At 34.2% G+C, this 12,173-nt stretch overlaps 1 protein-coding gene across 2 annotated transcripts in view; it reads left to right on the top strand.

The window, feature by feature from the left end:
• Nucleotides 1–12,173, top strand: part of DYNC2H1 (dynein cytoplasmic 2 heavy chain 1) — a 346,577-nt gene that overhangs the window by 283,052 nt on the left and 51,352 nt on the right. For both annotated transcript variants that reach the window (XM_037065338.1, XM_037065337.1), the window contains one exon: nucleotides 10,984–11,073. In XM_037065338.1, the coding sequence (XP_036921233.1) occupies nucleotides 10,984–11,073 (90 nt within the window). The remainder of the gene's footprint in view (nucleotides 1–10,983; nucleotides 11,074–12,173) is intronic.

Raw genomic sequence — 12,173 nt, 5'->3', positions numbered from 1 at the left:
ATATTTAGGAAATACATCAGTACCTGATATTTTCTTTTTTGTTTGGTGGTTTTTTATGGTCAAATTTAAGACTTTTTCCCCCCAACAATTGTTTTTAATTTCATTGTTGTTCAACCATAGTTGTCTCCATTTTTCCCCCACCACTACCTACTACCCACTACCCCAGCCATTCCTATTCCCCATCCCCACCCTTGATCCTTCCCCTCTTTGGTTCTGTCCTTGTGCCCTTTGTACATGTTCCTGAAAACTCTTCCCACTTCCTTCCACCATTATCTTCTCCTACCTCCCCTCTGGTTACTGTCTCTGGTTATATTTTGCTTGCTTGTTTGTTTTGTTGATTAGGTTCCACTTATAGGTGAGATCATATGGTATTTGTCTTTCACTGTCTGGCTTATTTCATTTAGCATAATACTCTCCAGTTCCATCCATGCTTTCACAAAGGGTAGGAGCTCTTTTTCTTTCTGCTGAGTAGTATCCCATTGTGTAATGGTATCACAGTTTTTTTATTCATTCATTTACTGATGGGCAATTAGGTTGCTTCCAGCACTTGGCTATTGTAAATTGTGCTTCTATGCACTTTGGGGTACATAGGTTCTTTTGAATTGGAGTTTCAGGATTCTTAGGATATAATCCCAACAGTGGAATTGCTGGGTCAAGAGGCAGTTCCATTTTTAGTTTTCTGAGGAAATTCCATACTGTTCTCCACAGTGGCTATACCAGTCTGCATTCCTACCAACAGTGCACTAGGATTCCCTTTTCTCTGCATCCTCTCCAACTCTTGTTTGTTCTGACTGGTATGAAATGGTATCTCATTCTGTTTTTAATGTGCATCTCTCTGATGGCTAGTGAAGCTGAGCATCTTTTCATATGTCTCTTGACCCCTTTGTATGTCCTCCTTGGAGAAGTGCCTGTTCAAGTCCTCTGCCCATTTTTTAATTGGGTTTTTTGTCTTCCTGGACTGGAATCATCTGAATTCTTTATATATTTTGGAGATCAAACTCTTGTCTGAGGTATCATTGGCAAATAATGTTTTCCCTTATGATTGATTCTCTTTTCATTTTAATGCTGGGGTTTTTTTAGCTACTCAGAAGCTTTTATTTTCTTGACTGTTTTTGACATGATTAAAGTAGAAATTTTCATAGAGAGAATTATGACTTATTTCAGTGATGGTTTCTGGTGATCTACTGAACATTTTTTTTTTTCTAAAAAGTCACAGTGCTTACAATTTGTTATTAGAGATAGCTTATATTGTAAAATATTATTAATTTTTTACATATTCAAATTAAAGCTTTAATAATTTAAAATGTACAACAAAATTTGAGAAGGTACAATGTCAAATTATTTCATCTTCTGAATAATCACTAACTGAATTATTGTTTTGTAGAAATTAATAGACTGTATTGCTTCTTTACAAATTATTTTAATAGTATGCCTTGTAAAGCCAATGTTTGTATTGGCTATACATTTCAATTTATCCTAACATTTTTAATATTAACACTAAATGGTTGTTTAAGTTTTTATATCAGTTTCTCAATAATATAGCAAAATTGCTAATAAAGCCTATTTAAAAAAATAAGTTTGCAAACAGCTGGTTTTTAACCTTTTTTGGATCACTGGTACCTTTGAAAATTGAAAAAGATGAACTGTCTTAAAATATGTGTACCTACACGATGTGTACAGAGCTTGTATGACTTCAGGACATCTAAGGTTTAAATATCTGCTAGAGAGGTATTACTTTTCATTCCTTTCTCTGCCGTGGCCTTTTCTATGGCAGTGTTCTCAAAGTACAGTCACTAAATCAAGAGCATCAGCATCACCTGAGAACTTCGTAGAAGTATAAATTCTTAGGACTCACCCTAGACTATTGAATCAGAAACTCTGTGGTATCCTGCAATCTGTGTTTTATCAAGTCTGTGAAATGGTTCAGTGTATGGTAGGTTTGACAAATACTGATCTGTACTGAGAACTCCCATCAAAAATGGCATCACCTTTCTGTCCACTTTGACTACACTTTATCAACATCTGTGACCTCTGTCATTTAACTTCAGATCTTTGGGAGAAAAAAGAGAATAGTTCTTTTAAAATGGTTGAGGGCCACACCTTTTTTTAAAGGCCCCCTTTTAAGAAATTATCTAACCTTCCTGCAAACCTTTCTTAATTAGGAAAGTCATGCCCAAACCATTTTACCAAAAGGTAATTATTACCGTTAACTAATTTGTGTTTTTCCATTAGAATAAAGTAACAGCTTGTGTTTTGTATGACATTTGACCAGTTATAGGGCACTTTTGTAGCCCTTGTCCAATTTACTACTCTCATCATCTATTCCTATCTACGCAAGTAAGAACGTAGGGGCCTGTACATATCTGAAATCTCCATTCAGTATCTCTAACTTAATACTGTTTTTGTGCCAAAAGAAGTGAGTATACTTTCTCTTTTTAGCAGCAACTTTTAATTCCGGAGTTTATTCTTTTACTTCTCTGCCTTTATTCAAGAGTAAATAGAATTGGAAGTTCACAGTTGTAAGGCTTACATGTTATACATGAAGTTTTACTGATATAATATTTGAAGTTTTATTACTATTACTTGAATTTTTAATAATATTTCTTAAAGGTAGAGTGTGATAAATTAAAGTGTGTATACTATAAACTCTAAAGGAACTAATAAAAATAAAATGAAAATACCACAGAGGTATGCATAATGAGCCTGCATAAGACATACAATAGAAACGTAAGTTTTATCAATGTAAAAGTTAAATCAGGAAACAGAGAGTTCAGAAAAGAAAGAATGTCACACAGCCCTTACAGTCATTAAGAGGATAATAAGGGAATAATATATTAATAAATTTATAGTTGTAAATTTAACAACTTAGATGAAATGTACAAATTCCTTGAAAGACCAAATATACCAAAGCTTATTAAAAATAGATAAGATATACCCTATATCTGTTAAAGAAGTTGGATTTGTTATTAAAAACTTACCCACAAAGAGAGCTTCTAACAAAATGGAAACAATAATACCAACTATGTAACTCTTCCAGAGAGTAGAGGAGGCAGAAGTACTTCTCTGTTTTTTTCTGTGAGGGTAGTGAAACTTAACAAAGACATCACAATAAATCTACAGACCAATTTCTTTAATGAATGTGGATGCCAAACTTCTTGAGATATTAGAAAATTGAATTCAACAAAATATAAAAATGCATATTGCATTGTGATCAACTGGGATTTATCTTAAGAATACAGATTTGGGTTAGTAAAAATAACCAATGTTATTTACCATTTTAATGAACTAATAAAGAAAATTTATATTATTATTTTACTAAACAGAAAAGGCATTAGACAAAAGTCAATGCCCAGTTATGATATAAATTTTTATAAGATCAGGATTAGAAGGGAAGCTTCTCAACCAGATAAAGGGCACACATGAAAAAGCTACCAGTATTATAATAGTAACACACTAAATGCTTTCTCCCTAAAATCAGGAATAAGGCATTGAGGTCCACTCTCACCACTAATATTCAGCCCTGTAATGAAGTCTAGCTAGTGGAGCAACTTGAGAAAGAGAAAAGGCATACAGATTGGAAAGGAGGACAGAAACCTTACCTTTATTGCAGAAGGTATGATCATTCACAAAATCCTAAGGAATCTACACAAAAGCTCTAGAGCTAGTAAGAAATTTTAAATTCAGTAAAGTTGTGGGATACGAGGTAAATACATAAAAATTATATATATCCTGGAAACAAACTATTAAAAATTGAAATTAAAAATATCAGGAAGATCATATCTTGAGATAAAATTGAAAAAATATATAAAACTTTTCTATAGACTGAAAACTACGAAGTGAAATTAAAGACCTAAGTAAGTAGAAAGATGCACTGAAAGTTGTATTCATGACTCAGGAGGCCCAATGTGGTTTAGATGTTATCTTTTTCCAAATCAATGTAGAAATTTAACACAATCCCAATCAAAACCTCTGCAGGATTTTTTTGTAGGGATTGGCTATTTGATTCTAATGTTTTTCTTTTTTTTATAAAATTGCAAAGGGCCTAGTTTAGTCTGAATGATTTTTAAAAACAATAATAAAATGGGAGGTCTTACTCTTCTTCATTATGAAGATATTCAAAATGGTGCGATACTGGCATAAAGATACATACATAGCTTAATGGAACACAATAAATAATCTCAAAACAGACCTACAGGTATACGATTAATTGATTTCCACCAAATATACTAAGGCAATTGCACGGAGAAAGGAAAATCTCTCTGACAAGTGCTACTGGAACAATTGAATAGCCAAGTTCATCCCCCCTCAAAAGTTAGTCTACCCCTGTATCTCAAAACATACACAAAAATTATCCCCAAGTTGATCACACAGTTATGAAAGTGAAGTGTAAGCCACAGTCTTAGGAGAAAAGATTTGCAATACATATATCCAACAGAGGAACATGTATCTAGAAATGTTTAATTAAATCACAAGTCAATAATGAGAAGACAAATATCCCAATTTAAAAGAGGGAAAAAGATTTGAATAGACATTTAATCAAGATTATATATGATGGCAAAGAAGCACATGAAAAAAATGCTCAGTATACTCAGTTATTAGGGAAATGAAAATTAAAATTACAATGAGAATATCAGTATATAGAAATCAGTTGTATTTCTATACAAATAGGAATAAATGCTAGTTTATAAAGCACTTATAGTATCCAAAATGAAATTAAGAAAAATAATTCTAAGTATGATATTACAGAAAAGAATAAATCAATGTGAATAAATTTAACAGAAAATATCGAGATTTTTACATTGAAAGCTGCAAACCAGCCTTGAAAAAAAATAAAGAAGTTCTGATTGGTGTGGCTCAGTGGGTTGGGTGTTGTCCCTCAAACTGAAAGGTCTCTGGTTTGATTCCCAGTTAGGGCACATACCTGGGTCGAGGGCTAGGTCCCAGGATGGGGGCATGCAAGAGGCAACTGATTAATGTTTCACATATCTATGTTTCTCTCCCTTTCTTTCTTCCTCCCTTCCTCTCTCTAAAAGTAAATAAATAAAATCTTTATAAAGAAAGAACTTAAAGAAGACTCAAATAAATGAAAGCAATCTTTTGTTCATAGGAAATAGAAAAGTGACTCCATGGATACAGAGTGTTTTAGAGGGTGATGAAACTTTTCAGGAATTAGATAGTGGTTATGGTTGCACATCCTTATGAAACAACTAAAACCTACTAAAATGTATGCTTTAAAAGGGTGAATGTTATGTCATGTGAACTATATCTCAATTGATTTTTAAAAATCACAATGAGACAATACTGTATCTCCACTAGAATGGCTTAAATTGAAATGACAAATTGTACCGTGGAACAGCAGTTGGAACAACAGGAACTCATACTGCTGATAGCTTGACTTTTCCTTAAAATGTTAAACATACATGTGGCATATGACCTCACTAATTCATGGGTGCTCACCCAAGAGAAAAAGCATATGCAAATGTTTATGAATGTTCATAGCAGCTTTAGTTTTAATAATCAAAACTGGAAACAACTAAAGTTTCAACAAATGAAATGGTGAACAAATTGTGATGTCTCTATAAAATGGGAAGTTAATTAGCAATAAAAAAATCAGCATTGATTTATGCAACAATATGGATAAATCCAATATTGTGCTGGCAAATATTTAACTGGCTCTTTCCCAAAAAGAAGCCCTGATCTGTAGCATGTACTAATTCCTGTGGTGTAAATATTCCTACCATGGCCGATTGCAAATTACCAGTGCCAGATCACTGAATGGAGTTGGGAAGAGATGCCTGTTAGCACACTGAAAATGGTATTCTCACCTTACAGATACAATTTGCATAAATAATCAGAAATACATAGATGATGATAATGTCATAATATAATGAAGAATTAATGAGTTTGGGGTCCTTCTTAACTTTATTTTAAATACAATTTAAATTTTAAAACATTTTCCAATGCTGTTTTTTAATTGTGGCAAAATACACATAAATTTTGCCAGCTTAAACATTTTTAAGTATAGTGTTAAATAGTGTTAAGTACATTCACAGTAACATATAGTCAATCTCTAGAACTTTTTTCATCTTGGAAAACTGAAACTTTAACTCATGAAAACAGCAGTTCCTCATTCCTCTCACGATCCATCCCTCAGCAACCACCGTTCTCTCTCTCCGAATTTGACTTGACTACTCTGGGCACCTTGTGTAGGTGAAATCATTTATATTTTCATGACTGGCTTGTATCACTAGCATAATATCCTTGAAGTTCATCCATGTTATAACATGTGTTGGTATTTCTTTTCTTTTAAATTCTGAGTCATATTCCATTTATGGACATATACCATATGCTGTTTACCCATTCATTATTGATGAACACTTGGTTTGCTTTCATCTTTCTCCCTTTTTATAACTTAGTGTAACCTCTTACTAAGTATTTTATAATTTTTTAACTGAAACTAAAAGTTAAATGTTCTGAGAAAACAAGTAAGTTTCTTTAAGAAGGGAAGACACAAAATTTAAAAAATTATAATTAGATTCACATCTAAGAAGAGAATAAATTGATTAAATATATATCTTGGATTTAAAAGTCTTTATTTTGTTCTGGTGCTGTTTTATAAATCTTTCTTCTATACTAATAAGAAGATTGAAAGCTTTGGAGCTAAGCAAAGGCCTTAGTAAGATTAAATCGGAATCTATTCTAACTTTTATCACATATCATTGATCTTTTGAGTTGTGCTTCCTTTTATGTATAAACAGTAAAGGCCTCTTACTGTGAAATCATTTTACTTGAATCTATCTTTATTCTTTGGAAATATAATTTTCTTTTTATGTATATGTTTTTGAAATAGAGTTGGTCAATTTAATTAGTTTGTATAAAGTTTTAAATTATGGCTAGTGTAGAAGTTAGTGATAATTTGTAAACTATATCATTAATTTTTTCATGTAAAATTGACATTAAAATTAACTCACTGTGTTTACTTCTTCTTTTTTAAAAAATATTAACTGAGTCCTTTTCCCCCCATACACTTGAAGCCCAGGGCATCCTCTAGTGTTTGCAATAAGCAGCCGTGACAGTGCTGTCTCCTGTTTCAGGCACTGCAGTAAGCATGCGTCACAGACCTTAACTCAGGTGTTGGTTTACCTTCAGCAGGCTGCTGGTAGTGGGTTACTGGGATCATACTCATCCTTGAGGAATAGTGCATTATATTTTTTAGTGGGATAGTGGTGTCTGTCAGTAGAATAATTAGTATATATATTTACACTAAAAATTACCATAGTATAGATAAATACATTATTAAATGAAAAAGGAAGAGTTCCTAAAGTAGCCCTTTTTTTTTAAGTTTATATAATAAACATAAGATTGTATAATGGAATTTAAACCTTCAAGATTGTACCTGAATATTTTCTTTTGCAAGTAACTTAACCTTTTGCAAGTAACTGACACCTTCTGTTTCTAAATGTTTGTAATGGGAATAATAGTTGTATCCATGTCAGAGAGTTGTTGGGAAGTGTCATTGTGTTGATATAAGTGCTTAGAACAGTGCCTGCACACATACATGCTGCAGACATGTTTGCTCTTGTTCTCCTTCTCACAGGTCCTCAATGATTCACATCTATATTGAAGTAGCTTCCAGACTTCCCTGATTGCAGTTTCATCCCCACAGTGCCTGCTCTGCCTATTTCACTAGAGTAATCTTTCTAGTTGTGTCACCTCACTGGGTAAAGCTTGATTTCGTGTTAGCATTGCTTTCCAGGTTAAACTCCTTAGGATAAACATTCAAACACGTCCTAGTCTGGTCCTTAACTTTCAGCCCAGTTCTCCTGTGTTTATTGATGTGCCTACCTTTCCCTGCTGACTTTCTTTACTTGACTGTAGGCTCTTTATCTTCTGAAACTCACCTCAACCATGATCTCCAACAGAAGCCTTTCCTCCAAGTATAAGCCTTGCCCTTATACTTGGTTTGGACTTTGTGTAGCTCATATTTGTGTTTTACAAAAACAGTTCTTGCCACGACCAGGGAACTTACTGTATTGTCTGTAGTTGTGTCTTTTATTCTGTTTCCCCCTCTAGCACAAGCTTTTATAGACAGGAATTGTTTTATAACTTTGTATCCCCAGAACCTAACAAATGATTTCCAAATAGCAGCTATTGAACAGATGCCTACTGAATAATCAATTAATCGATACTTCAAAGAGAAAATGGACAAATGAACAACTGCTCATATCCTGTTCTGTTCCTTTGATATCTCTCACAAAAAGAATGGGATAGCAGAAATATATCACATTTAGTGTTAGACCTGGTTCAAGTCCTTTGACATTTTTTAAAAATTTTTGCTTAGTTAAATAAATATATTCTAAATCCTTAATTTCACCATCATCATAACTTTAATTCTGAATATATGTATCATCTAATTTAATTTCAAATTGTGTAGTATATGTAGAGCACTATAAAAATTTGAAATACGTTGAAGGCAGTATTGATGCTGACAAATAGACTCTAGAGCCAGGTTGTGTGGGATCACATTCTGGACTTGCCATTTCTCTGTTCTGTGATTTTGGGGCAGGCTATTCTCTGTATATCTCCGTTGTCTCCTCTGTAAAGTGGAAGATGTAGTACTACCTGCTTCTGAGGATTATTGTGAGCACCGTATGAGATGGTGTATATCAAGCACTTAGCACAGTAACTCACACGTAGTAAGCACCCAGTGTTTTCTATTTTTGTCAAAATCCAATAAACTTTCAAAGCTTAACAGCTATCTCCCCCATAAGGACTTTCTTAATTAAATAATTTTTTCCATTGAAACTTTAGATATGGTATATTGGGTTGGCCAAAAAAAATCCCTGTGTTTTTTTTCATAAAAGACACATTTGTCATTTTCGCCAATAACTTTATTGATTTGGATGTTTTTAATATATCGGGCATCTTCTGTGTGGTATAACATTTATTATTCTCAATTAGTTGCCTTGATTTGATTGCTATCACCTTCAACTGGCTGCCCAGCTGTGGAGCATCATCCAGCAAGACAACTCCAGCAGGAAACTTCTCAAACCACTTTTGACACATTCAGTCCAATTACAGCACCTTCTCCATACACTGCATGATGTTTGTTTTGTTTTGTTGCATTTCAACTATGTTTTTACCTTTCTTGAAACAATAAAACATATGCTGAAATCATTGCATATTTTCTTCCATCTTCAATATTAAAATGACTACACAAAAATTCATCAATTTTGAAAAGCTTTTTTAAATGCATGCTGATGTAACAGCTGTCACAATACAATCTAATAAAACTGTTTTGAAAGAAGTGAAAGACAAGCCCTGGCTGGTGTAGCTCAGTGGACTGAGCGCGGGCCTGCAAACCAGAGGATCGTGGTTCAATTCCCAGTCAGGGCACATGCCTGGGTTGCAGGCCAGTTCCCAGTGGGGGACGCATGAGAAGCAACCATACATTGATGTTTCTCTCCCTTACTCCTTCCCTTCCCCTCTAAAGATAAATAAATATAAATCTTAAAAAAAAAGAAGATAAAGACAACTAAGTGCTACTGGAACCATTTTACAGAAAAAACCAAACAAACTTTTTGGCCACCCCAATATAACCTATTATTAAAGCACTGCAAGGGATTTTAGCTGTGTATCTCCTTTAGCGGTCCTTTCTACCTTTGTTCTATTGCTCTTTAGAGTAAAGACTGCATTTATCCTTTTATTCCCCATAGTCTTCTATCATATCACTATAATGTCATACTACTTTTATTGTATCACATATTACATTGTAATTCTCTACATAGAATTTAACACTATGTAATATTCTTATAATGAGTGATATATCTTTGCCTTTATCCACCAGTAAAATACAAGCTCTTTGATATTAAGGATCTTATAGTGACATTACATTTTAGGCACTCAGTACATAACTGCTAAATGGATGAACAATAAGGACTTAACCATTAATTGAACTAATGTATTACACCTGCCACTAATATCATTAACTCTCTTAGTTACCTACCTATTGCTGCATAATAAATTGCCCTAAAACTTAGTGGCACAAAACAACAAAAATGTATCATGTGACACCTTCTGTGGGTTGAGAAGCTGGGCAAGGCTTAGGTAGGTGTTCTGTTTCACAGTTTTCCTCAAGTCTACAATCAGGAGTCAGTCAGGGCTGCAATGGTCGCAGCTTCTAGGAGCACAGAGGAGTTGGCTGCTGGCAGGCCTCAGGCCCTCACTGATTGCTGACTGAACCAATCAGTTCCTTACTACATGGGTCTCTTCTTGAGGCAGCTCCTGACTTGGTAACTTTTTTGCTTAGAGCGAGGAAGGGAGAGAGTAGCAGAGAGTGAGCTAGATTACAAAGATAGGACTTTGTAATCTAATGTGAAAAATGGTATCTCAGCCTTTAAAATTATTTTCTATTACAATATAACTGCCATACAATGTTATATTAATTTCGGGTGTACAACATAGTGATTTAACATTTATATACCTTACAATGTGATCACCAGTTTATATCTAGTAACCATCTGTCACTGTAAATTTATTGTATTTTTTACTGTATTTCCTGTCCCATACATTATATCTTCATGATTTACTTATTTTATAACTGGAAGTTTGTACCTCTTATTTTCCTACACCTTTTCTCATACATTTGTCCACCTTCCTCTCCTCTGAAAACCATCAGTTTTATTCTCCGAATCTATAAGTCTATTTCTGTTTTTTTGTTTGTATGTATGTTTTTTTTTCTAGATTCCCCATGTAAGTTTACACCACATGTATCGTATTTGTTGTCCCATGTCTAAATTTTTCATTTAGCATAATGCAACTATCCATGTTGTGGCAAATGACAAGATTTTATTTTTATGACTGAATGATATTCAGTTTCATTACTTATCCATCTGTCAGTATGGGGTTGCTTCCACATCTTGGGTATTGCAGATATGTGATACGGTATATATAAGCTTAATATGGACCCTTTTTCAATTGCAGTGTCCTCTCATATGGCAGAGCAAGTGGGAAGGCCCAGAGGATCCTTTACAGTACCTCAGGGGTCTCGTATCTCGTGCCCTTGCAATACAGGTATGACTGAATTATTTAATATTGCATTGTCTGACTGTATGGTTATTATATTATACACATGCATATCAAGATAGCCTTTTTGCTAGCAACTACTGAAAATACCATGATTTTGTACCTAAAGCACCATTTGTCTATTTCCCATTTTGTCATGTTATTTTCTATAAATTTTGATTGTATTTTTTGCTTAGTGTATCTTTTTATAATTTTTAAGAATTTAGAGAAAAGTCTACAATATAGATGGATTATATATGAACTGAAACCGATTCATAGCTCTGTGACTAATTTGTGTTAGAGCTTCTACCATCCCTCACCAACTCCCCCCATAGAAAGCTGCTTAAAAAATTTTTTTTTCCAATTGATCAAGTGTTTTTCAGAGTGATAAAATTAGGTAAATGTAGGAAAATTGAATAGAATAAGGAATGACATAGAGAAGAAAAAAGTGGTTTTATTTTACTTTATTTATTTTATTTATTTTATTGTTGACCCTCTTATAGATGTCCCCTATTTTACCATCTGCATTCCCCTCCCCCCAGCTCCCACCCTCCCCTCAGCCTGCACACAGTGTTGCCTGTGTCCGTGGGCTGTGCATATATGCATATGTGTAATGGTGCAGATAGTTGGTGGAGGCAGTGCATCCCTTTTCCTGTGATGTTGCTCTGTCGTTGATCTCTGCTGTTGCCCCTGCTCACAAACAACCTTCTTTACCACATCAACTTCTAATATCATACGGTGACTTGATCAGTGACCTTCTAGGTGCAGCAGTCTTCATCCATGCTTGTGTTGGTAATGCCCACTCATGTCAACATCTGCAACCTTGTCATCACTCATAACTGTTACACCTTTGAATCCCTAAAATAGACATATCCCTCTTGTACTGCAACTGCATTTCCCTCTTAATTTCTCACTCACTTAGACTTTCCAGACTCTTCCTCAGTGTTCTCCCAGTCTGTGTCCTTCTTTCCTTATCCTGCCTAGTCCAGCATGGAATCCATGGCTCATAACTTGAACCATTCTCTGTCCAGCGTCTTCAGTATCCTAACTGATTTTTCCTTCATGTTTTATCTTCCTGCAAAACCATTCGACTTGGATCAGTCTCTGTC

Source organism: Sturnira hondurensis, unplaced genomic scaffold, assembly GCF_014824575.4.
Source record: "Sturnira hondurensis isolate 20B ecotype Veracruz unplaced genomic scaffold, ASM1482457v3 Scaffold0015659, whole genome shotgun sequence".
In the NCBI taxonomy this organism is placed as follows: Eukaryota; Metazoa; Chordata; class Mammalia; order Chiroptera; family Phyllostomidae; genus Sturnira; species Sturnira hondurensis.
Note: the sequence above shows the minus strand (reverse complement) of the source record. Positions and strands in the feature narration are given on the sequence as shown.